The 26,588-nt window shown below is 41.8% G+C and overlaps 2 protein-coding genes across 7 annotated transcripts in view; one reads left to right on the forward strand and one right to left on the reverse strand.

Annotated features, from left to right (window-relative positions):
* Positions 1-9,933, forward strand: part of CLDN10 (claudin 10) — a 269,694-nt gene extending 259,761 nt beyond the window's left edge. For all 3 annotated transcript variants that reach the window (XM_079973083.1, XM_079973082.1, XM_079973081.1), the window contains 2 exons: positions 2,347-2,454; positions 8,325-9,933. In XM_079973083.1, coding sequence (XP_079829209.1) covers positions 2,347-2,454; positions 8,325-8,451 — 235 coding nt within the window. In that variant the 3' untranslated portion in view covers positions 8,452-9,933. The remainder of the gene's footprint in view (positions 1-2,346; positions 2,455-8,324) is intronic.
* A 139-nt stretch (positions 9,934-10,072) lies between these two features.
* Positions 10,073-26,588, reverse strand: part of DZIP1 (DAZ interacting zinc finger protein 1) — a 35,417-nt gene continuing 18,901 nt past the window's right edge. For all 4 annotated transcript variants that reach the window (XM_079972597.1, XM_079972596.1, XM_079972595.1 and 1 more), the window contains 8 exons: positions 23,172-23,317; positions 20,650-20,833; positions 18,865-18,994; positions 17,749-17,802; positions 16,294-16,511; positions 15,146-15,273; positions 11,744-12,005; positions 10,073-10,181 (listed from right to left, as the gene is read on the reverse strand). In XM_079972597.1, coding sequence (XP_079828723.1) covers positions 10,105-10,181; positions 11,744-12,005; positions 15,146-15,273; positions 16,294-16,511; positions 17,749-17,802; positions 18,865-18,994; positions 20,650-20,833; positions 23,172-23,317 — 1,199 coding nt within the window. In that variant the 3' untranslated portion in view covers positions 10,073-10,104. The remainder of the gene's footprint in view (positions 10,182-11,743; positions 12,006-15,145; positions 15,274-16,293; positions 16,512-17,748; positions 17,803-18,864; positions 18,995-20,649; positions 20,834-23,171; positions 23,318-26,588) is intronic.

Below are 26,588 nucleotides of genomic sequence, written 5' to 3' on the forward strand. Positions count from 1 at the left end.
TGCTAGGTTAGTAGGAGCAACAGGAGCTCACCCTGTCATGGGGATTCAAACCACCGACCTTCTGATCGGCAAGCCCTAGGCTCTGTGGTTTAACCCACAGCGCCACCCGCTGGATAAATTGCTGGATAAATGCCCCAGATATGAATGATTACAAGCCATCAAATCAGTCTTGACAGCAGATTCTTTTTATTAAAAAAAATGATAGGCATGTGACTCATGTAATAATAAGTCCTTTAATAATCCAAATAATTGATTTATCTTGGAACATCCATACTCCTCCTGTCAAAGCGAAAGCGAAATGAGCGCCGCAACCCCATAGTCGCCTTTGACCAGACTTAACTGTCCAGGGGTCCTTTGTCTGCCTGTCAACTGAAGATCTTGTGGTGGGTTACAAAATCTGAAGGCAGTCCTGTTTAGGGAAGTTTTTAATATTTGATGTTTTATCGTGTTTTTAATATTCTGTTGGAAGTCACCCAGAGAGGCTGGGGAAACCTAGCCAATTGGGCGGGGTATAAATAATAAATTATTTTTATTATTAAAATATTTAAAATAGGCAATGGTACAATACTTACTAGAATGGAACAAAAGTGCATTTATAAACCAGTTAAGATTTTTAAAATCTGTAAGCGATGTATAATATAAAAACACACACAATATATAATTAAAACAAAAATTGAGCAAAACTGCATTATAAAGGCGTATAAAAGCACAAATTCAGGCATATGTAACAGGGTCTAATCTTTCAGGTCAGGAAAGGCCTATATAAATTCTCCCCCTAGTTTTCGGATGTTGCAAAGTGCCTCACTGCAACCAAATCTTCTGGCCTGGAACTGAGCCTGCTGATCCAAATATACAGGTTTTTTGGCAATACAAAAATGCAAGGTTTGCGGTACACAAACAGCACCAAAGAGATGCATCATCATCATCAAAATCACCACCATCGTTGTTGTAGTTAAATTGTATTCTTGAATGTAGTACAGTGGTATCTTGGAAGTCGAACGGAATCTGTTCCGGAAGTCCATTTGACTTCCAAAACGTTTGGAAAACAAGGTGCAGCTTCTGATTGGCTGCAGGAAGCTCCTGCAGCCAATCAGAAGCCACGGAATCCGCGTTGGACATTTGGGTTCCAAAGAATGTTCACAAACTGGAACGCTCACTTCCGGGTTTGCAGCATTCGGGAGCCAAAATGTTTGAGTCGCAAGGCGTTCGACTTCCAAGGTATGACTGCATGTTTCAGCGGGTCATACTTATTTCTGTGTTGAATAAGTAGATCAAAACTTGTAAAAGTAGTGAGGCTACATGAGCCTGTAACTCACTTACCTGCTTTAGGACACCCACAGTCAATATTTAGGATTACCATGTTCTTTTATTGGCCTTATTCTTGCACCTTATACCTTTAACAGCCAGCTTAACACACATAAATTTAGCAGGTGGTGCATTTTCCATAAAATATTTTTTTTTTGTATCTGGCTCAAGAGAGTGAAAACCAGCTTGCTCAAAACATGGTTACTAGAGGCTAAAGTACAGGGATGAGGAGGGAGCAGTGATTATTTTAATTTGCTACAGTGGGGATTATTTATTGTTAATAATATTTATTAAATTCGTATACCTCCCTACACCTGCAGGGCAGGTCACATCATTAAAATGCAATATAAACACATGTAGCCCTCAATGTTGTTTTAAATCTTCCCCAGTTTTCATCCATATTAGAATGTTTCTTAAAATGTTATAAAGAGGGGTTTGCTCCCATTGTTTTGAGTCTTGTTGTTTGCTACCCTGAGCTCATTAGGGAGGAAGGATGGGATATATATATATATATATATATATATATTAAATTGCTTGTTGGGGAGTTCTGTAAGCCTATCTTGAAAGCTCTGTGCTTTGCTAACCGTGTCTACTCAGAAATAAGTCCTATTGAGTTCCATAGGTCATACTTCCAAGTAAGTGAAGTTGGGGGAGGGGGGGAAACCTAGTCAAAATTTTGACATTCATTTATCTATTATCAGCCTTAACAGGGATTACCTGTTTTGCTGGAAGTAAAATCCATCTGAATCTATGGACATGCTTCCGTGCCTGTGGCGGTTGCTTGCCAAGGGTGTTTGGAGTCTAGAACTATAACACATGGCGAATGAAAAAGGCAAATATCCAAAACAGCAGAAGTTCTGGTGACTTTTTGTTCTGTTCTGCAATATGCTGTGTACTGCTCCCACAAAGTTGTTCAGTGAAAATATATGTTAATATGTTGCATGGCTTTGTTTATCTGTGTCACACCAAAAATACGAAAAGAATGAAACCTATTTTCTGATTAAACAATTTACGAAGCAAGAATGTATCGCTTACCTGCAGGTATGAATTAGGAGCGGCTTTGTTCATTGGATGGGCCGGATCGGCACTTTGCATAATTGGCGGCAGCATATTCTGCTTCTCGATTGCCGAAAACAATAAAACTCCAAGGTACAGATCACACCAGCTTTATTGAAATTAATGCATTAGCATATTTTTAATTATTAAACGTGTAAGAAAGTAAGCTAGGCAGATCCAGTTTGCATATCTTTCAAAAACAAACTTAGGGTTTGGGAACAACTGGTTGAAATGTGGGGGGGATAAAACACCTTTAAGGAAACTCTTCTTTGATATTAGTTGTCTGTATAAGGTTTTAGTGCAGCGTGAGATGCCGGGTGGCAGAAGCTGATACCAAAGGCTTCATTTGCGTCATGGAGATGCCTTTAATGTTTCCTCTCTAAAGGGGCATCTCGTGTGTTTTCATCACTCTTAAGAAGCATAGCGTCCTGTCCTTTGCTGCCATACAAAGAACCTGAACTCCTGTCTCTGCCAAAGTCTTTGATGAGTGAATCAGATCAGCAGAGATTGCACAGTGCAGGAGGTATCTAAGTTGCACAGATGATACTCAACTTACGCAGGGGCTACGTTCTGCGGATAGCGCATAAAGGCAAAATTGTGCATGATCAAAACACATGGTGTTCAATGGCAGGTGAGATTGCCAAAGTCTTTTCCCCCAGACTCTCACCCCCATTCTGCTCCCCCTTTTAAATTTATTTTGCCAAGTATGCAAAGCTGAATGTGCACCAAATAAAAGTGTGTAAGTTGAGAGCTACTTATACAGGCATCCCCCTGTATATATAGGACAGAGGAAGGCCCAAAGAGACCAGAGGTGCAGCAGGGCTTTGTTTAGGCTGCTCAGTCACCCTACGTAACAGCTGGCATGTGGGGCAGCGCAGCAGCAGCAGCCAGACGGCCCCAGAGCTTCAACTCCAGATATTTTGTTCTGGATTGAAGAGAGAGCTGGAGAGCAGGGGGAAATAGGCATTTAGAGACTTTTCAGAGGATGCTCCCCACTTTACACGATTTCTCTCTCTCTCTCTCTCTCTCTCTCTCTCACACACACACACACACATCCACACACACCCGTGTGGGAGAACACCTATATAGACAACTGGCTAACCACAAGCACTTCTTGATTTCACTTCCCTCTTCATGCTATGGCCCTCCCCATGGTTACCCAGCACCCTGAGCTCCTCTCATTCCTCCTAAGGATCCTCCCCTCCCCTCCATGGGGCTCATGACAATTAGGTTTCATCATTCAGGAACAAGGGCTGATAACTCTGAATCTAGGCAATATTTTAATTCTTCTACAGTAAAGAAAACAACTCTGCAGATATCTTTTCATTTCTCCGGGTTTGGGATGCAAAGCATCTCACAGCTGGGTGGCCGCATGTTGCCTGGGTCTAATCAGAATGCTTCTCACAGTTCTGTGGGTGACATAAGGAGTGGAGGAGACCTGGAATTCTTTCCCAAAAGTAAAAAAGGGAAATGAATGCGGCTCTTGCTCACTTCAAGAAAGCAGGAGCAATGAAGCCGTATTGTGGTTTGTGTGGAGGATCGACTTTTTAGGTGACTCTTTAGGAGGACGTTCTGTTTCCCAATTGGCAGGGGCCTGGATCCATGCAATCCAGCTGCGAAGTGGGGACCCAACACCTGCACGATTCCCATTGCACAATCTCCCCTGAAGGCCTCCCCCCCCCCAACACACAAAAGTTGTGTATTCCCAGTGGTGGCAAACAAACATGACCTGCAGAGCTGACTACAAAGAACATTTGCATCCCTGGGTGAAGATAATGCACACATGTAGGGATAATACAAGCCACGGGCTGAATACCATGCGAGGAGCCCTTTGGCACCAGGCATTGGGGATGATAAATGGGCTAGGTCATTTGATAGGGAGGCAACAAGAATTTTTTAATCTTATTGAAAGTTGGTTTATGATTGTCATCAATAAATGAATGAGCAGGATAGGATTAGTGCCAACACTTCTAGTGATCTGAACTATGTGTACTTATAGACAGAGAGTGTAGCTACAAATAAGTAATTCTACTTACTTCAGCTACTGGGTCATAGATTTTCCTCTGTCTTTCCATCTTGGAAGAATACTCTATAATCTACACTCTACAGTTATAGAAAAAACGTTATGAAAATGCTATTAAAAATGTTATAAAAATACATATGCAATTTGCCATTGAGCTCCAAAAAGAAAAAAAGAAAACAACTCTGCAGGCTGTTTGGGCTCTGGGTCCTTTGTGTCCAGGCCCAAATATGCAAAATAAAAAAATCAAACACACCAATATGGAAAATGCATGACTTAAATGATAAGAAGTGACTGCTGAAGACAACTGGAGCATTGCAATTCTTTGGGATAAAAGTACCAGCCTTTTCCAAACTGGTTCCTTTGCCCTGATAGGCACACATTCATGCCCTCTCCCCAACCATTTGTCCAAGCAGGTAAACCCATTTCTGGTACTAAATGTAGGCAATATTGTCACTTGTCTCAATTTCTTAGTGTTGGCCTTTGTTAGGAAGGCTTCCACAGCTTCAGCTCTTCTTTGAGAAATGAAGATCTCATAATCATTAGAAGGCAGTTTTCTTTTCCTTGGTTTGGCCATTAACTCGACTTTCCATGCTTTTGACCCTGCTGGGCTAAACGTTTGACCTACATGTTTTGGTAACCTTAGGCCTTAAGGGGCAACCTGAGCTCCCTCGGTCAATGAAGCGAAGCTATGGGAATGCTTTGCTCGAAACTCATTGTGGTTCTGGGTGTCTAGACACAAAGATGGATGTGGGCATGTTGAGAATTCAGAAGTCAATGTGGGATCTTTGTAACTGCCATGTGGGCAGATACATCCTTGCATTCTTCCGACGCTTTGCCGTTTTAGCGACAGGAGAGCATTCCACTGCAACCTGGGAAGATTGCTCTGAAAACTTGTTTTGACTTTGATTCCATCCTTTTTGGTCACAAAAAGACTCTTCCCCAAGACTGGCAAAATCAAGCCTCTCCTCCTAGCTGCTCCAAATGGCTGGTGGGTTTTAGTTTCCAGCGCTAGAGGCGTACTGACCAACTGTCAGCTCCTTATCTTTCAGCTTAACCCTACTACAATACCATCCCATCATGAAACTATAGGGAATCAAAATCAGAAGAATCTTTATTTGCATCAGCCACTAGCCATAACGATAAAATAAAATAAAATAAAAATAAAGTAAAATAAAATAAAATAAAATAAAATAAAATAAAATGTACTGAAGAGGTAAAAATTTAACTCTACAAGATACAATTTGGAGGTTTACATCAATAATCAAATAATAGATCTTATTTTAATTGCCCCCAGCTAAAAACCTCGCGGTTTTTGCTGCCACCTGATCATCTTGATCTGCTAAAAGAAAGGACACAGGAGGAATGGTTGAGTGACCTGGAATGGACAATAATAGAGGGGTAATAATCTCACTCCTCAAATCTTTATAAATAGTGCAAGCCAGAAGCACATGAGCCACTGACTTAATACTGCCATCTCCACAGGGACATAACTGTTTTTCCAGTGGAAATTTGAAACTATAGGGAGTCAAACCAACCCCACTAGCCTATTTGCCTAACCTGCTTTGTTTCAGAATTAAAAAGATTTGCAAAGGGTGCCAGGAGACCTCACTGCAACGTACACTCCACATTAGAGTAAATAATTTGCCAGAGTTGACCTTTTCATATATTTCCTTCGTGGTTGTGTAATAATGTCCAGTCAGCCAACTTGAGGATATATTGAACATGTGATCCCAGCCACCCGGAGTCACAAGGTTTGTATTTAACTAGCTGCCCAAGCTGGGGGTTACATCTGAACCTTATGCATCAAATTCATATCCACACACAGTCCAGTGCATATATTCCTTTAATTGGACCCTAGTAAGTTACTCTCAAGGGATGCGGGTGGCGCTGTGGTGTAAACCACAGAGCCTTGGGCTTGCCGATTGGAAGGTCGGCGGTTCGAATCCCCGCGACGGGGTGAGCTCCCCATTGTTCAGTCCCTGCTCCTGCCAACCTAGCAGTTCAAAAGCATGTCAAAGTGCAAGCAGATAAATAGATACCGCTCTGGCGGGAAGGTAAATGGCGTTTCTGTGCACTGCTCTGGTTTCCCCAGAAGCGGCTTAGTCATGCTGGCCACATGTCCCGGAAAAACTCTGCGGACAAACGTTGGCTCCCTTGGCCAGTAAAGCAAGATGAGCTCTGCAACCCCAGAGTCGTTCACAACTGGACTTAACTGTCAGGGGTCCTTTACCTTTTAAGTTACACTCAGGTAAACATGTAGAGGATTGTAGCCCAACTGACATGTTTATTCAAAAGTAAGTCTCACATATAGACATGTATAGGAGTGCACTCTTTAGATAATGAACTGGAAAACGCCGTTATTAAAAATTACTAAGTGGCTGGAGGAAAACTGCTTAGCCCTCAAACTGCCAATACAGGCAAGTGATCATTTTAGGTGTGTCCAATATGTTTGTGACAGCACACTTGTGCATCGTGCCAAACCCAAAAGTGACCTAAAAATGTCAAAAAAGTGGTGGGGCCAGGGCGGAGACTTTTCAATGGCGTTTCAAATATACTCGATTTCACTTAAACGTGTGGCACCTTGGGACGTAACCCCGGAGTAAATTGTGAGTTGCCTGTCTAGAGAAGGAAGTGCTTCAGATCTGCTTGATAATTTTTTTAAAAAAAAAAGTTATCAAGATAGTAACTTAGTTCAGACATAACGACACGCCAAACTGTAGCTCAGCACAAATACACAAAAGTGTAGATTCTCCAAGTGAAGATGGTTGCTGTTGTGCTCTGCCCAAGTTCTGCTTTTGCCATGCTAGCCAGGGCTAAGTTGTAGCTTGGCTTAGCATTATGTCTGAACCCAGGCTCACGGTTTGCATCTCTTTGTCTAGAGGGAGACTAAGCCAAGGCACTAGAGCAGACTTCCTCAAACTCGACCCTGCAGATGTTTTGAGGCTACAATTCCCCTCATCCCTGACTACTGGTCCTGCTAGCTAAGGATCATGGGAGCTGTAGGCCAAAAACATATGGAGGGCTGAGTTTGAGCAAGCCTGCACTAGAGGCACTCTAGTTATGTTTGTAATGTTTATTGGATTTTTTTTTTTTAAGAGTCACTCAGCCATAGTTTTTCTTAGCATCATGAGAACTGGCAGGTAAGTGAACTGCTATTGAACCTTGAGAAGTGCAATATACCGTATTTTTTGCTCTATAAGACTCACTTTTTCCCTACTAAAAAGTAAGGGGAAATGTGTGTGCATCTTATGGAGCGAATGCAGGCTGCGCAGTTATCCCAGAAGCCAGAACAGCAAGAGGGATCGCTGCTTTCACTGTGCAGCGATCCCTCTTGCTGTTCTGGCTTCTGAGATTCAGAATATTTTTTTTCTTGTTTTCCTCCTCCAAAAACTAGGTGCGTCTTGTGGTCTGGTGCGTCTTATAGAGCGAAAAATACGGTGAATTTGTGCTGAATTTGCCCCTATAGTGGTACCTCTTTTTTAAAAAAAAGTTATCAAGTTCTTAACCTGAAACCGTTCTTAACCTGAGGTACCACTTTAGCTAATGGAGCCTCCCACTGCCACCACATTGCTGTTCTCATCCTGAGGTAAAGTTCTTAACCCGAGATACTACTGTGTATCTGAAGAAGTGTGCATGCACATGAAAGCTCATACCAATAACTAACTTAGTTGGTCTCTAAGGTGCTACTGGAAGGAATTTTATTTTTTATTTTTTTGTTTCGACTGCAGTGTTTGTAACCCGAGGTGTTTGTAACCCAAGGTACCACTGTATTTTTATTCAACACTGTAGTTTCTCAGAATAGTCCCTACCCACTTTGCACTGACAGTGAGTAGGGTCATGTCAGACTTTTTTTTCTTCTAACGAAGGATGGGGTTTGCTCTTAAAATATCTGCTAGCATTTGCAGAATGAGCTGTAAACTGTAACTTTCTCATTTTTCAGGATGGGATATACATACAACAGAGCAGCTTCCGCGATGTCTATTCGAACAAAGGGCTGCAATGGCTCAGCAGACTTTAAAATGCCTAGAGCCCCTCCAAAGCACTTCGACAAAAACGCCTACGTGTAGCCAGATGACTCCAAGAGTCAGCCTGTTGTTGTTTTTTGAAAAAATCACATTTGTGCTGTTCATTCACAGAATGATTTTTAAGGGAGATTTCTGGTGTCGTTAGCACCAGAAATAAGAATATTTTATAAATGAACTTTTACCTACTTGATGTAAATTTTCCTCTTCCCTCATTTTAAGATTTGTACTGATGTTATGCATAAATTATATATGTAAATCATTTGCCATTTTTTTGCTTTCTGTAAAAAAAAAGAACATATTTACAAATAAAGTCACGTCCTATTGGTTATGGCTCCTTGGTGGAGATCAAGGCACCACAGGTTAATTTTTAGATGGGCACTAGATGGGTCATTGACCTTGGGCTCAATCTGAAAGACGTTACATAGGATTGTGTTATCTATTTTATGCCTACTCTGAAGGAAGGTGAGCCAAGTAAACAGAAACACAATCCAAGTCCTTTATGCTGTGCAAAAACAACCCTCATTTTAGACATTGGTTCCTAAAACTTCAAGCTTATGGGCCGAAATCTATCCTTGCCGGATAGTGTTGAGATTCTGTCACACAGATTCTGTCCTCTCCTTCCAGAACTTACAGCCACAAATCTCTGAAACTGGCCAAACTCTCTTGGGGATATCATAAGACAATAAGCTATTTTTATTTAAGGAGGGACATATGATTGACCTTGAATAAATGTCCTCGTTTTTATGAGTTTTACCCTCTCCCTCCAGCATTCATTCCAGATTTTGATTCCAACAAATATGTCAATAATGACATCTTTTCATCTACAGAAGCTGATTATATTTTCAAATGCTCCAAGTCACTGAGGTGGCAGGGGTGAGTCTTGGCACTATTTGTCTGCCAGACCTCTCGGTCAATTTCTTCTTCTTGCTGTAAGGCAGAATGCACAAGTTCTGCTTGTACATACAGTATTAAGCAGTGGAAGAGGGCAAGGAGGCGCAGAGGCTGAATTTGGTCTCAGTGTTTCGAGGCATTTAAATGTCTAAGCACTGCCACCAGGCAAGAATCTAGCTGCCATGCTTACCTGGGAACGGACGCTTAACACCACAATGAATTTGTTAGTCCTCAAGGTGCTACAAGACTTTTTGTGGTTTAAGCTTGACTGGTGCAACTGTTATGCATTGTCCCAACAGTTAAGTATTGCTTGCAAGGCCTTGAAAAGGTCCTAATAACATAGACAGGGTGGGCCAAATATACTGAGTTGGTGAGGTGCACAGGGGCGCACTCCTACAAAGCCAACCCCTCTTCTGCTCAGGGAACCAACAGAGATCAACGGGATCCTCTGGCCGCCAGCGGGATGCCAATTTCATTGCAATTTCCTGTGCGTTTGTGAAGGAAGAAAGTAACCTTTGAGTTAAAATAGTTTATTTAAAATGTTCACCTTTTATATCAAGTTATGTATAAACTGTTTTTGTACTTTTTAAAAAGATTACTTAAAATACTGGATCAGTTAATGCTGTTTATTGATGAACACTTCTTACCTGAAAGTGGAGATTTAGTGAAGTATTAATCGGCCCTGAATTAAATCAACTAAAGATACCAGAGTTTTGTAAACAAAAGGTTTCTTGTTAACCCACAAGAAAAAAATGAACAGGAATCAAGACTGTTGTCTTTGGAATGAGGTTTTATCTGTAACAATCAAATAACCGAAGCGTCGCTCCAGTCTGTGATAGTGGGTGAGCTGCTTTTTGTGCTCATATCTTCATCTTGAAGGACTGTTTAAAAAGGAAACAGCAAAATTAGCTTTCAAAGATACGCAAGGATAGAGATGCTACCATCCTTCTGCAACAGATTCTGGTGCTCTACCATTCTTAGATGTAGGAAGGTCTTCCTGAAAACAATTTAGAACAATTTTGATCTCCCTTAAACAAAGTCTGACACAGGAATTTTCAGACTTCCTTAAGGAGCAGGCCTATGCAGAAAATAATAATAATAATAATAATAATAATAATAATAATAATAATAATAATAATAATATATGACATACTCCGCCACTCTGGGCGGCTTCCAACAGATTAAAAATACATTAAAACATCAGTCATTAAAAAACTTCCCTAAAGAGGGAAGAAGTTAGTGTAAGGAAAGCAGCTGTAAATTAAATGGGCATTAAGTTGCACCAGATCCAAACTCTTTTTAGCAGCCTATGGAGCAGAGCAGCCCATCTCACCTAAACCAAAGTTCATCCTGAATAATACAGGCCCTCCAGCAGAGCAGTTAAGGTGCATTAATTTCTGTGGTCAAATGCACCACAATATAAGAAGCCTAACACCTTGTCTTGCTGCTTTCAATTATTCCGAACAGGGTGACCACAGTCCAACCACAGGTTTAAATGTGCCCGGTCCTGTTGGTTTCAGAGCACTGTTTTACTGTGGTCTGTAGAAAATACTGTTCTATGTAATAAGAACAGACACCTAGGGGATCAAAACCACCACTGTTGGGAACTGTGAAAGGCCCCAATCACTTTATCACTGTCCCTAGTAAAAAACACCCCCCCCATAAAAATAAAGGGGAAAAATCAGATGTAGACATCAGATGAAGTTTCTTAAATTTCATAGTTATAGTCCTGATACATGTTTAGGAAAGATTATGTTATTGTGTTTTGTTGCATTTTAGCACTTTTATTATTATATCTTATTGGTTTTGTAAGTGGTAATAAATTTTCTTGAAATTAAGAAGCAGGATAGACACAACACAGGTAAATAGTCTTTTCTGTACTGCAGCTGCAAAGGTCTGAATCAACCTTGCCCATAGCCCCAGTGGCTCTGACCTTGGTAGCAAATCTCCCTTCCCTCCAAGCAGGGTTTGCAGAGAATAATAATTATTAAAAATAATAATTTATTATTTATACCCTGCCAATCTGGCTGGGCCTCTCCAGCCACTCTGGGCAGCTCCCAACAGATTAATAATAATAAGTAAATAAAAAGGCGACAAAACATCAAACGCTAAAAACATCCCTGAACAGGGCTAGCTTCAGATGTCTTCTAAAAGTCAGATAGTTGTTTATCTCCCTGACATCTGATGGGCGGGCACCACTACCAAGAAGGCCCTCTGTTGGTTCCCTGTAACCTCACTTCTCGCAGTGAGGGAACTGCCAGAAGGCCCTTGGAGCTGGACCTCAGTGTATGAGGGCTGGATGATGGGGGTGGAGACGCTCCTTCAGGTATACTGGGCTGGGACCATTTAGGGCTTTAAAGGTCAGCACCAAGGGAACCTGGCACAGCTATGGCTGAGAACATCAGAGCTATTGACTAGTAATTGATATCACCCATGAATGTACCTTCTTCCTTTGTTGGTTTTCCTACGCATGGAGTTCCCCATGCATGGACTGTGGATGCCGCATTCAAATCTTTGTTTTCAACAGCACTTGCATTCTTAACTTTTTCATCTTTTGCCGGCAAACGCTTCTCATCTTTTGCCAGCAAACGTTCTTCATTTTTTGCTAACAAAGGTTGTTCATCTTTTGCTGGCGATGGTTTCTCATCTTCTACTAGAGATGATAAATCCCAGTCTTCGTCGTCGTCCTCCTCAACTCCTGTAAACTATTAAGAAACAAATGGAATTTCTTAAAACTAGGAACAGTTATCTGCTAGTCTTTTTGTACACAGATCCTGTAAGAGGAACTGCTTACTTAAGACGATGGACATCAATACGTTCAGCTACTAAAGAGCGAAGATTTCTGGAAACACACAATGCAAGAAAAAACAATTGATGTGATTTGTTCTCTTTGTGCTTGTGGGTTTTGCTTTTTAAATAGGTTGAGAAGAGAGCAGACCAAAATACTCACATTATTTGAATTAGTGCCAAACCCTGTGGCAAGGTGAAAAGAGCTCTTAAGGAATAGCTATTATATTGTTTGAAGAAAGACTGCAGTGCCCTCTACTGATAGGAGACTACAATATGCTACATCAAGCCAAAATACCAAAATTCATTTAAATTATGTACAGACTGCATGCACACAAACACACACACATGGCCTACATAAAAAACAAAAAGGGCACAGTAACACCCAAGTTAAACTGTTTTACATGTCCTCCCTTTCAGCATGAGAGCGTTCAGGCATGTGTTTAATTCTACAAATAAATCAATGGGACGTTAAGATTTTAATTCTATACAAACTTATGTCCTACTAAACCCAATAAGATTAACTTTTGAGCAAACACACATAAGATTGTACTCTAATGCTCTTAATTTTGACAAGACTGACCGCTATTTTATTGTATCAGAAAGCGTCATGAAGGTGTGAAAAGCATAGATGTCAACTTTCCCCCTTTTTTAAGGGAAATTCCCTTATTCTGAATAGGATTCCTCGCAAGAAAAGGCAAAAGTTGACAGCTACAGTGAAAAGCAGTACAGTGGTACCTCGGGTAAAGAACTCAATTCGTTCTGGAGGTCCGTTCTTAACCTGAAACTGTTCTGAACCTGAAGCACCACTTTAGCTAATGGGGCATCCTGCTGCCGCGCTGCCGGAGCACGATTTCTGTTCTCATCCTGAAGCAAAGTTCTTAACCTGAAGCACTATTTCTGGGTTAGCAGACTCTGTAACCTGAAGCGTATGTAACCGGAGGTACCACTGTACAGGTCCCACTTACGTTCTGGGCCCCCATGCGCACAAGGTACGTGCATTAGTAGGAAGCACCCTAGAGAATCCTCGTGGCTCTCAATGAGACCCTCCCCAGAGCTCTCCTTGGGCTCCAGGGTGGGTCTCCTCGCAAACTGTAGGTGCAGCGGAGCTTTGTTGAAGCTGCTCAGAAACCCCACCTAACAGCTGGCATGCGGGATAGCGCAGCAGCAGCCATTGATTTCCCACATGTCAGCTGAGCAGCCTCAACAAAGCTCCGCTGAGGAGAAAAGCCACCTTATCCAGAGATTGAAGACGTCCTCTTCAGGCTCTGGGGCGGATCTCTTCATGAGCTACCTGTTACTTCTGGGTTCCCAGTGTCACCCGTGTGTGTAGTTGTAACAATAGTAACAATATTCAAAGTTAATTTAAACTACTGTTACTTTTTTACACACTACGGGAAGCTACCTTATTCCAAGACAAACTATTTGTCTATTTTGCCCAGTGTGATCTACTTTCTTACTAATGGCTCTCCAAAGTCTCAGGCAGAGAGGGATCTTCCTCATCACTTGCTACTTAACCTTTGGAAGCAGAGAGCTCTGGGATTGATCCTAGAATCTGCTGCCTATAAAACGTCTGCTCTGTTACCTATGTCCCATCAGATGTCAAGGAAATAAACAACTCTCTGACTTTTAGAAGACATCTGAAGGCAACCCTGTATCGGGAAATTTTTAAAATCTATACAGTGGCGCCTCGCAAGACGAAAAACCCGCTAGACGAAAGGGTTTTCCGTTTTGGAGGCGCTTCGCAAAACGAATTTCCCTATGGGCTTGCTTCGCAAGACGAAAATGTCTTGCGAGTTCCTGCAGGGTTTTCCCCCTTCCCCCCCCCTTTTCCTAAGCCCTAAGCCGCTTATCAGCTGATCCGCTAAAAGCCGCTAAACCGCTAATAGCGCTAATCCGCTAAGCTGTCAATGGGCTTGCTTCGCAAGACGAAAAAACCGCTATACAAAGAGCCTCACGGAACGGATTAATTTCGTCTTGCGAGGCACCACTGTAATGTTTTTCAATTTTTTTACGTGCTGTAAATTGCGCAGAGTGGCTGGGGAAACCCAGCCAGATGGTCGGGGTATAAATAATAAAATTCTTATTTTTATGAGCTACAAGGCCTCTTCTCCTCCATCTGTGAGAGACCATTTTATGGAAAAGGTTTAAGATTCCAGATTTCCTTGCCACGAGTGACAAGAGGAAGGAGAGCGATCCCCTCAAATCTTTTTCTTTTAAAGAAATCCTGCACTTCAATTTTCTAGTTCCTATAGAGCTACATTTATAGATAGCACCTTGAACTAGGCTTTCTTGCAAAATTCTGAGTGGGTCCATATAGGAAGGAATGCTCTCACAGATTATATACTGGGCTTAGACTAGTAAAGGCTTTCAAAGGTTGAAACCTGCTTGGAAACAAAGAAGGAGGTGGTGCAGTTAGGGGGTCAAATAGCTTTTACCTGGCAGGTGGGCAAAGCTGCAATACTCTGTTTTACTTCTCATGCTCTGACTGCTGCTTTTGCAGTAGCTCCGTGAACGGTTTTTTTTTTTTTTTTTGGCATGGATACAGGTTTTAAAAATCCAGGGGGGGGTGACTTGTACTAACAGTGTAAATCTTACTTACACTGAAAAGAAATAAATCCCTGAATTGCATTTCAAAGCCAGAAGATCATCATACTGAATTAATACCAGACACAAATATCTTTATCAGCGACTACAAAGTGGTTGAAAACAAGACAGTGATTTGCAAAGGAAATTCTTACACCAGTAAATTATCCCCTCAATTATAAGAAAATAGAAATAATAATACAGTGGTACCTCGGGTTAAGTACTTAATTCGTTCTGGAGGTCAGTTCTTAACCTGAAACTGCTCTTAACCTGAAGCACCACTTTAGCTAATGGGGCCTCCTGCTGCCGCTGTGCTGCTGCTGGAGCACAATTTTTGTTCTTATTCTGAAGCAAAGTTCTTAACCTGAAGCACTATTTCTGGGTTAGCAGGGTCTGTAACCTGAAGCGTATGTAACCCGAGGTACCACTGTATCTCGATGTATATAGGTCTTTTTCAAATAAAATCGAATACCTTTACTCCTTGGGCACACTTTTGAATAGATACGGGGCCAACATTAATTACTTCAGCAGATTCATTTTCCTTTCCTTGGCTTGGAGGAAACTTTTCGATTTGGACAGTCCCTCTTTGGATAAATGCACCTACACAATAAAAAAACCAGGATATGGGCAACTTAGAACTGAAATGCTTAATTCTAACCCAGACTTTTGGGTTAAAATTACACTGCCAGTACACTTTTCCTTGCAGAATCAACACAGAGGTAGACCTATAATGCAATAATTATAGGACATCTTTGCCTGCATAGTAATAAAAAAATTGCCTGCATAGTAATAAAAAAAAATTCAGTCACTCGCTATTTATAGTACACAAATAATCCAAAGAAAACCAACTGAATTTTACATCTGGGGTGCTTATTTATCTCATTTGGGGTGCCAGTCTAACATGTTAGGGTAAATATTTCTTCCAGCAAAAAGTAACCCAGCGTTGTAGGTTTTTGTTTTGAAAACAATCAAGAGTCCAAGACAAAAATATCCCAATATATTGATTGATTTCTGCCACTGAGGTGCTCTGTTGTTGTTGTTCTAGCCAATTTTAATATAGTGGGGTAAAAACGTCCCCTTACTTTTCCCCAACAAAATCATCCAGGGAAGCACAAATCTTCCAACACATTTTAGTTTTATTTAAAAAAATAAAATAAACCCAGATTAATGATGACTGCTATGCCATCTCCCCTCACTCCCACCTCCCAAAAAAACTTACACATGAGATTGGTAGACCGCCCCGTGAGTCTTCAGCTACTGTGCTGATTACATCTCGGAAGTTACTCATAAATCAATGATATTAGTCTAGGCAGCAGCTGTGCAGTGGGAATTGCCCAAGGACCCTGTACTCCTGCTACAACCCCTCAGACTTTAACATTTAGTAGTGTGTCAAAAGATGATTTCCTTTTCACCATTCGCTCTACGTGCTTCTTTTTAATTAATCCCACTGGTTAACGGCCAGCATGATTATCAGTTGTTCAGCACAATCCTGAGCACAGGATAGAAAGCCACAGTAAAGGAGACCATGGGGTGAACACAGATCCTGGTGTGAACATGAGAGGAGCATCTCCCCATAGGTATGCTCCTCCTTAAGGTGGTCTACAAAATTAGCTTCCCTACTTTTCGAAGGTTTAAGGCTTGTTTTGAATTCTTCTTCTTCCTCTTCCTCCTCCTCCTCTTCTTCTTCCATGGAGTTCACATCACTCTGGCTTGCAAATCTTGACAAACTGCCTTTGATGTTGCTCTTGGATGCCTGAGGCTGAGACAATTCTGGTGAGATATAGGACTGCATGATGTCATTCTCTTCTACTTCTTCCTCTGAGCTAAATGGTGGGGTTCTAAGGGGGAGGGAAATCGGTGGAGTTAGGCACCTTCCATTATTATCATCATCGCTGCGGCAAGACCTTGATTTAACCCAACTGTTGCCAAACACGGTACTGCCTTAGCCACATTTGCCCAGGTTCTCTAAATCCTTTCATCCAACAGGAAAATGATAGGGATGTCACAAACCTCTGGTTAAGATAATCTTAGGATCCTTGTCCACACCACAAAGTAAATGGTGGGCCACCATTTTCAGCATAAGTTAATCCACAATGCCACCATTCTCAAGAAAACTGGTTACAGAATGTTGATTTCCATCAACCTAAACTCTCCCCATGTTTTGAAACTAGTAAGAAAGGAGTCTTTGCTGAGAAACATCCCATATACAGTAAGGAACGTGTGGAAAGCCATTTTAGGTCCTTCAAATAAAGGTGGATTCTATGCAGCCAAACCATTTTATCCAGTTTGAAAAGCAGGTAGAGTGCACCTGTGGGTCAAGGCTCTCTCTGAGCATCTGCCTATTGTAAATGTAAAGGTAATGGACCCCTGGACGGTTAAGTCCAGTCAAAGGCTACTATGGGGTTGCAGTGCTCATCTCGCTTTCAGGCCGAGGGAGCCGGTGTTTGTCCAGAGACAGCTTTCTGGGTCATGTGGCCAGCATGACTAAACCGCTTCTGGCACAAGGAAACACTGTGACGGAAACCAGAGCTCATGGAAACGCTGTTTACCTTCCTGCCAAAGTGGTGCCTATTTATCTACTTGCGCTGGTGCTCTTTCAAACTGCTAGGTTGGCAGGAGTTGGGACAGAGCAATGGGAGCTCGCCCCGTTGTGCGGATTTGAACCCCTGACCATACCTATAGTAAGCATGCGCAAAGTAAGCATAGCTATACATCTGTCTTGGGTTTTACTACACTATCTGATTCACCATGCCTTTAAAAAAAGAGACTTCCAGCCACCATGGTTGTAGAAATCTGTGAATAGTTTCTGATGAAGGCCAAGGGATTAGAGTAGTGCTAGCAGCACTTCCATTTGGGGTGGTATCCTGCACACCCCTCTGTCTCTCCCCTTCCTGTCCTTTTGTTCTGCCTCCATTGCTTCCTTGTCCATCCCCACAATTCTTTGCCTCACTATTTCAAGCAACTGGCAAACCTGAACCTTAGGTAAAGTGGCATGTATACAATTTGACATTTCTTCTTTGCATTTCTTAAACCGTGCTCAGAATATTGCGCAGAGAAACCAAACGGAAGACTTACGTAATACTATGCAGCTTTTGGGGGATTTCATCTCCCAAAGCACTCTTCTTGGTTCTGGAAGGAACAATAACAAAAATTACAACTTTTGTTATCTAATATATTGCAGATTCTGTACTCTGTACTCAGATTCTGTATTCTGCTTTGGGCAATTGCCTTTCAGAAGAGGTTTATGAATGTCACAAATATATTTAAATCATAGAATCATCGAATTGGAAGGGGGCCCGAGTCATCTAGTCCAGCCCCCTACAATGCAGGAATAATGTAGTAAACACTTTTTAATTGCTCCCCTACCTGCAGAAGGATGACGGTCTCGCTATCTTGTTAAAAGATACTTTTGAAGGGTCAGAGGAAATAAATCAATACACCTACTTCCTTTCTTTTGTTTCTTGTCTTCTTTCTTTCTCTTTTATTTAAAATCATTTACAAACTTTTAACATTGAAAAATTTGGGGAAACCCTAAATTGTGATCCAAAAGTACACAACATCATAATAAAAACAATATTATAAAAACGAGAACTCGGAAATAACAGGATCCAATCTTAGGGACCTGGGAAAGCCAGGAGGAAATGATACATCTTCTAAAGATGCAGAGAGCAACTAATAGACGTGTCATGTATGGCAGAGGGAAGGGCATTCCACAGAAGAGGGGCAATGGCAAAAAATGGACATGCTCTGAAATATTCTACAAGACGTGGAGCGGTGGGTAGAATTTCCCCAGATGATCTAAGCCAGGGTTTGCCAAACTTGGGTCTCCAGCTGTTTTTGGACTACAGCTCCTATCATCCCTAGCTAGCAGGACCAGTGGTCAGGGATGATGCAGTCCAAAAATAGCTGGAGACCCAAGTTTGGCAAACCCTGATCTAAGAAATTTTAAATGTCTATCCAGGGTCAGGGGCCTTTCAGGTAACCTGATCCCAAGTTGCTCAGGGCTTTCTGTGTTAGTAACAAGGCTTTCAATATGGAGCTGCAGCCAATCAGCAGCCAGTGCATCTCTCCCAGTGGATGAATAATACAGACATGTTCAGGTGCTCCACCATATTGGCCCACAAGGCTGCTTCCGATAATACGGACAACCCCAAACATTCAAACAAAACCTTACTGAACAGTTCCTCTTACTTTGGTGTGGGGGTGTTTTCAGCAGCGACTGGTCTTTGTACGGTTGGGCGTTTGGCAACAGATGGACGTTTTGCTGCTTTGGGTAACACAGTTGACAGCGAACCTCCCAAGTGAGCTACCCTGTTCTTAGCTGCAATGAAACACAGGTTATAAATACTCAAAACAACGTTCTGGTGGAAGTGCATCAGTGGTAGAAACAGTGCCAAGAAGAAAGAAGATGAAACTCAGCAAAGAGGACTTGTCTGCAACATTAGATACAGGCCTTTCCTTTGCGAAGATGAAGAACTAGTATTACATCTGCTCAACAACCAAAGCTAATTTCCCCCACTCCCACTCTTATTTTTGTCTTTGTATCAGAAAGGCACCTGGCCAATTTGGTTGCCAATAAATATTGCCACAGACATTTCTGAGATCATGGTCTTTCCAATGAGTGGCTCATGTCCAGGTTTAATTATCTTACTTTAAATGTTGTGAGGATACTATGCCCTTTTAAAAAACGTGTTTTTGGGGGGTAGGTTGTTGTTTTTATTTTGATTATGTATTTTGTGGTTTTATATTTTGATTTTATTCTGTGAACTGTCTTGAGACCTCCCGGTATAGGGCGGTATATAAATTCAGTAAACAACAACAATAGCAAAGATATATCTCATGGAAAAATGTCAGCAGAAACAAGAAAGACAGACACATCTTCAGTTTCTACTTTGCCAGCTGAATTGTGTCTAATAGACCTGCCCAAGTAAGGAAGCTTGCCTGGCTTCCTCCTTGATTATTCTTCTTCATCATCATCATCTCAGGAATACATTTTCATTTCAGAAGGCATTTGGCTGTTTTTGTGCTCCGAGTTCCTTCGAATTTTCAGAAAGTCACCTGGCTGTCCCTGTTTATTTTGCATTTCAGGTTTGGTTTTTTGCTACTGTTTTTTCAATTTTTACACTGCAAGCCTCCTTGAATGCACATTTTTTAAACACAACAACAACGACAACAAGGGAAAGATGAGGTAAAAATGCTCAAATGAATAACAGAGAATTCAGGGGAAAGCTGTGCTCACAAGAAATGTTAGTAATGTTTCTCTGTATTGGGCACAGGTTTCACAAAAGAGGCATTAGATCTACATCTTGAGCCAGAAAAGTGCCCTCTGGCCCCTAAGCCTAGAAGCATGTTGCAAAATGTGCTAAGGGGATGTAATATCCGATTGGTCAATACCTCAGGTAGCGGGATTTCCACTTTTTTATGAATAAGTAGTTATACATTGTAAAGTAGCTTTGGTCAAGAATGTATAAACTGCTAATTGAATAACACGTAGTCCTTAAACAAGTAAGTTGGGAGTTTTTAACAAAGTTTAAATAAATCTGTGAAAGGATTATCGATTGCAGTTCGCACAGACATCTTGTATCAGAGAATGCGTTCAACACTGGGGCCGTAAAACTGAGGTGATGACTTGCTTAAGGAGGCTCAGGCAGATTCTGAGGAAGTTCATACCTGCTCCTCTTTAATCAGATTCCACATGAGCCTGGGAGCAGTTTTCTAGTCCAAATATTGGCCTCATCCACTGCCCTCAAACAACGCTGGTACCAAAATGTAAATGGCTCACCGATTAATTAATGGGCCCAAAGACAAACAGCTGATCTGCTTTTGAACATTAACTTGTTAACAAAACCTTTAACACACTGCACATGAAAGCAGGCCCGTTGTCTCGAGTTATAAGTAACATGGTGGTTTGACCTCCAGACACCTGAAAGCGGTGGGGGTGGTTGGGGCAGGGAGAGGGGTGGGAAGTTAGCACACCTTCTGGAGAAAGGTAAGAACTGGAATAAAGTCTGCTACAAGACATAACCCTGAAGTTGACTTGCTGCTGGAGCTGCTCCCGAATGAGATGAATGTCGGGGATCTGTTTCTTTCTTTCTTCTCTAGCAGATTCCACAGACATTAAGACCCTGTTCAAATGATCACTTGGGATACCATGAACTCCCTGTGAAAGATGAAAAGTTTCATTCTGATATGCAGGAAACAAAATGCAAATCACTTTCTGCTTTTTTAAAAAAAGGAATACTGCTTCCCGTTTTCAGAAACGCGGTTTTGAAAATCATACAAATTATCCTTGGGAAGGATGTTGCTTTTGTGTGGACCCTACAAGATGATGCTGTAGCAAATGTGTAACAAAGAGAGACAGGCAGAAAAAGAGAATGGGCGGCCCTGCCTATTTATTTTAAATAAATAAATAAATTATTATTTATACCCCACCCATCTGGCTAGGTTTCCCCAGCCACTCTGGGCGGCTTCCAACAGAATATTAAAATACAATAGTCTATTAAACATTAAAAGCTTCCCTAAACAGGGCTGCCTTCAGATGTCTTCTAAGTCTGGTAGTTGTTTTTCTCTTTTGACATCTGGTGAGAGGGCGCTCCACAGGGTGGGTGCCACTACCAAGAAGGCCCTCTGCCTGGTTCCCTGTAACTTGGCTTCTCGCAGTGACGGAACCACCAAAAGGCCCTCAGTGCTGGACCTCAATGTCCAGGCAGAACGATGGAGGTGGAGACGCTCCTTCAGGTATACTGGACCGAGGCCGTTTAGGGCTTTAAAGGTCAGCACCAACACTTTGAGTTGTGCTCGGAAACGTATTGGGAGCTAGTGCAGGTCTTTCAGGATCGGTGTTATATGGTCTTGGCAGCCGCTCCCAGTCACCAGTCTAGCTGCCACATTCTGGATTAGTTGTAGTTTCCGGGTCACCTTCAAAGTTAGCCCCACATAGAGCGCATTGCAGTGGTCCAAGCGAGAGATAACTAGAGCATGCACCACTCTGGCGAGACAGTCCGCGGGCAGGTAGGATCTCAGCCTGCGTACCAGATGGAGCTGATAAACAGCTGCCCTGGACACAGAACTGACCTGCGCCTCCATGGACAGCTCCTTTTCTACCAAAGAGAACAACCCATTCCAGCCCCTGGCAGATTAACCCCAAGGTAATGTGGTCCTTGACAGAAAGAAAGTTCTCTATTTCTGGTGTAGGCTTCTACCTTTTTTCATTCAATGGCACTGACATCTTCACCCTATGTGATTTTTGGTGGCACTATTTAAGAAGCATTTCTTTTCCTAAAAGTATGGTGTCATCTTCCTAATGTCTGTATTATTCAAACTCTGACTCTGTATTTGTGTTTTAAGAAATGCAAGCTTGGTTTAAATGAGATGGTGGTTCTATAGATTATAATCACACTTCTCCCTAAAATCCCAGTTTTGAATCCAGTAAACAAATGAGATTTATGGGAAATTTTGTCTTCAGAGTCTATCTAGAAAATTCTAAACTTGGTATGTTTCCTCCACCAGAAAGAAATAGTATTTTTTAAATAAATAAATAAATAAATAAATAAATAAATAAATAAATAAGAAGAAGAAGAAGAATGGTGATCTTACCTCCCTCTTTTTATTTCTTTGGAATGATGAGGATTTTCCCCAGTAAACTATTACTCTCAGTATGTGAAATTCTTTTTACAAACTAAACAGATTTTATCCTTCTAATTACTACTTCATTACTGAAGATTTAAACTGAATGTTACTTAACATGCATAATTCAACCCAAGTTAAGCACTTTAATGAGTTGCTGGCTATGTTCACACATTGTGGTAAGCCATAAACTATGACTAGCCATGCATGAGGGAACTGTGCTGGCTTCAGTCCTCCCAGGTCATGTCGGGAGGGAAACAGACCATGATCCCCGGCTTAGCATTACTTCCAAACCAGGGATTTGCACTGTGTCTACTCCAAACAAACTACAATAAGCCAACATTTGTTCTTAGCTTACTGAGAGTTCTGTTTAAGCAAAGCAAACCATGATCCCTGGTTCAGGCAGCATGCAAATCCGGGGATCGTGATTTGTTTTCTCTATGCATTAGCAGGGAGGACCAAAGCAGGTGCAATTAGAGCCAGGCTCATAGGCCATGGTTTGCGGCTTATTGTGACAGGTGACAATTCAGTTGAAATTCGTAGAACTTAAACGTTTGCGCCCGTGTTTTCTCCCTTCCCTGTCTCTTGGTGGACGTAAATGAAAAAATATGGGAGTGTGTTGATCAACAAGATACAGGCATAAATTTTGCTTTGAGGGTAAGTATAACCAACAGTAGTGTGAGACTGCACACAAGTGAGAACAAACACATTACTGCAGGTGTTGCAATCTTACACTAAAGTCTAGGAAAAAGCACAAGAAGAACACTGGTGGGACATTGCTGATTGTCCCAGGTTGACTGAAAGAGGAAGTTAAGGAACTAACAGGGAGAGAAGTATCTTCTGATCACCTAAATACTATAAAGTGACCTTACTGATTTAATTCCCAAGGATTCCAGTTTCTCTGCTAGGGTCTGCTCCAAAACAGATCTCAGCTCTCTTGGTACTGAAGGAGTGCTCTTCAAAGAATGTGTTGTATGGTGCTTATTCCTCCCTGCTCTGGGCTCATGTTTCTCTGTTTCGGAAACAGAACAGACAGTTTTCTTTACAACGATACTGTAGTATCAATATATGCTAAGCCCACAACAATTAAAGAGGCAAAAGAGAAGAACTACCTTCAAAAAACTACATTAAAAAGTTAGAAACCTATTATTATTTCATTTTTAAACCACCCTTCATCCCATAGCATTCCAGAGTCGTTTACCACATAAACATATAAAACACAACACCACAGAACAATACTTAAAACCTTTCTTGAAATACATTATATGCATAAGCATAGGCATATCATAAGGCCACTTTTAATTCTGCCCAATTAATCTGGCTTTTTAATTTGGATAGAATTGGATAGAGTGGGGTGGGTTAATAATAAAAATAATTATTATCATTATTAATAATAATTACTACTACTATAGCTTGACTGTGGAAAATCAAAGTTCAAATCTTTGCTTGGCCATCAAAACACTGGGCACTCTCATCTCACTGGTTTGTGCAAGGATAAAGGATAAGAAGAAAACGCTTTATCTGCCGGAAAGAGCTACTGTAGTAACAGCAACAAGAGAATAATAGCAATTTATTATGTTCCAGGCATCTGTGCTCACAAGTCCTGCCTGCCAACCCTACTCGTCTTGAAACAATCACCAACATAGGCAAGGAAGTACCATAGGAACGGGGGTAGTCAATATGGTGCCCTCCAAATGCTGCTAGACTACTACAGTGGTGACCCACAAGATGAATGCCTCGCAAGACGAAAAACCCGCTAGACGAAAGGGTTTTCAGTTTTGGAGGTGCTTCGCAAGACGAATTTCCCTATGGGCTTGCTTCGCGAGACGAAAATGTCTTGCGAGTTTTTCCGACTTTTTTCCCCTCCCCCCCCTTTTTCTAAGCCGCTAAGCCGCTTATCCGCTAAGCCGCTAAAAGCCGCTAATAGCGCTAATCTGCTAAGCCGCTAATGGGCTTGCTTCGCAAGACGAAAAAACCGCTAGACGAAGAGACTCGCGGAACGGATTCTTTTCGTCTTGCGAGGCACCACTGTACTTCTATCAGCCCCTGCCATCATGGTCAATGGTCGGGAATGATGGAAGCTGAGGTCCATGTTGACCATCCCAGCAAGAAAGTGAAGAGGTGCAAGAAGATGACGATTGCGTTTGGGTATGAATTTTCTACTAGGAGGAAGAGCCTAAAATGAAACTCCCACTGCTCAGAAACAGCTGTAACAAGCAGGCTCGCATCTTGTTCTCTCAGTTCCACACTATATGGAAACTGAAACAGTGGTACAGTCGGAGTTGCCCAGAAGTGTGGGAAGGACTAGAACTGCCTTTTTGGGGAAGTGGGTGGTGGGAATTAGTGGAAAGGAGGAGGAGCAATCTACTTTCAGGAAGGTGACGGCGGAAATATTGTGGTGCCTAGCTCTGCATAGGGCTTGAAAATGTAATTTACCATGCAGTACAAAAACATGCCTACGTGATGATACTCTGGAAACCATATAAGTATGTACATTTGTATTCCTAGTAAACATTTCCCATGTTAGGCCACAGATGATTTGATTGGCCCTTCCATTACCTTCTCCATCCTCTGGAAGCTCCTCTATGGGCTCCAGGATGTGCACCAAATGGGCCTGTTCTAATAATCAGGAAACAGAGGAATAGCAAAAAGACAGACAGACAGACAGACAGAAGCAGGTCAAGATAAAGGTCCAAAGGGTGGAAATTATGCAGAAGATTATATGGAGGTGCCGCATTTGTTTATTTGTTCTTCTGAGCCACTAACTTCAGTAAAAATGTCAATACTTGTGATAGAATTTTATTCAAATGGTAGGGATGTGTTTAAGGTAGCGAATGCTGTTCTCTGTAGCAATTTGCATGGAGGAAGTGAAATATTTTCCATCACATTAAGCTGCAGTTGTTTCTCAGCTTTACCTGCCAGCGGAGTGGCTGTAGGTCTTTAGCGTTAGAACAAAAGTAAGCCTCTGGCCGTACCTGGGACTTTCCCCTCTTACCTCCATGTGTAGTGAGATAGATGCTAGGTCTTAAGCTCCTGGACTTCTTCCCTGCTCACCATGCATGGAAGGCAACTCCTGAACCAGAGGTTTCAGAGGGAAGGAGGGGGAAGCATGCAGAGGCACATCTGACCATGGCAAGTGTGAGACCCATCACAGGATGGGGAGTGGGCAGCCCCATGGTTGTCATGAGTCACCTGTGAATGATCCCCAAGAAGCTTGGGGGTTCTCAACCCAGGCAGGGAGAGGATCAGGCAGTCGGCTTAACTCATTTTCCTGGCGGAAGCATCAAAACATAATATCTATTAAGGAAATGGCTTGGAAAGAAAAGGTTAACTAAGCAACCTTCCCCCAGATGCGGCCACATACCCTGTAGATCAGCCTTTCTCAACCTGTGGATCCCCAGATGTTGTTGAACTACAACTCCCATCACCCCTAGCTAGCAAGGCCAGAGCTCAGGGATGGTGGGAGTTGTAGTCCAACAACATCTGGGGACCCGCAGGTTGAGAACCGCTGCTGTAGACTGTTTGTGCAGGAGTGGGGAAGAGGCAATAGGGAATCGCTTCATAGAGCTCTCGTGCCATGTCTAGTTTTGCTCTAACAGTGCAAGCTAATAATAATGTCTACTGAATTTAGTGGTTCCACTGAATACAGTGGTGCTTATTCTCAGGTAAGCGGATATAGAATTGCAACCCAAGTCCTGTTGATTTAAACTGAACTTTTGACAAGACTAACCTTCTCCCCGTATGTGACAAAATCCAGTTTTTACAAATTTAATGCATCCAAGGTTATGTGTTCGTTTCATTTTAGGCTGGTTTAAGGCATTTTTTATTTGAAGTAGCATTTTTTATAAAAACCATTTTTATTTGTCAGCTTCTGTCATAGTTCGTTTTAGTGCAGTTACTTCCCTAAGCCCTTATTTTAGAATGAGCTAGAAATCTAAACAAATTAAGTACTGAAATGGATCTGTTTCATTTAATTCCACGGAAGACAAAAAAAGATCAGTGATGAATGCTTTAATCTAAGCTTGTTCCTCCAAAAAGCAGAAATGAATATCAGATGGAAACTTCTATTTTGCAAAAGAAAGAAAAACTGGGATACTATATTAAATTTACTCACTCATGAAGATGACACTGCCTAATTCAGCTGTTTCGTTTGAATGAAAACACAATGCAGCTCTACTAATCATGGTCTTGTTTGCTAGAAAGTAGGAAAAGTGGTGTTTTCCCTTTAAGGCATAATTTTGAAATTAATTTTAAAAAGGCGGGGGGTGGAACAAGGTAGGAAGAGATAA

This window comes from Podarcis cretensis (assembly GCF_951804945.1).
Source record: "Podarcis cretensis genome assembly, chromosome: 4".
Taxonomy (NCBI): Eukaryota; Metazoa; Chordata; class Lepidosauria; order Squamata; family Lacertidae; genus Podarcis; species Podarcis cretensis.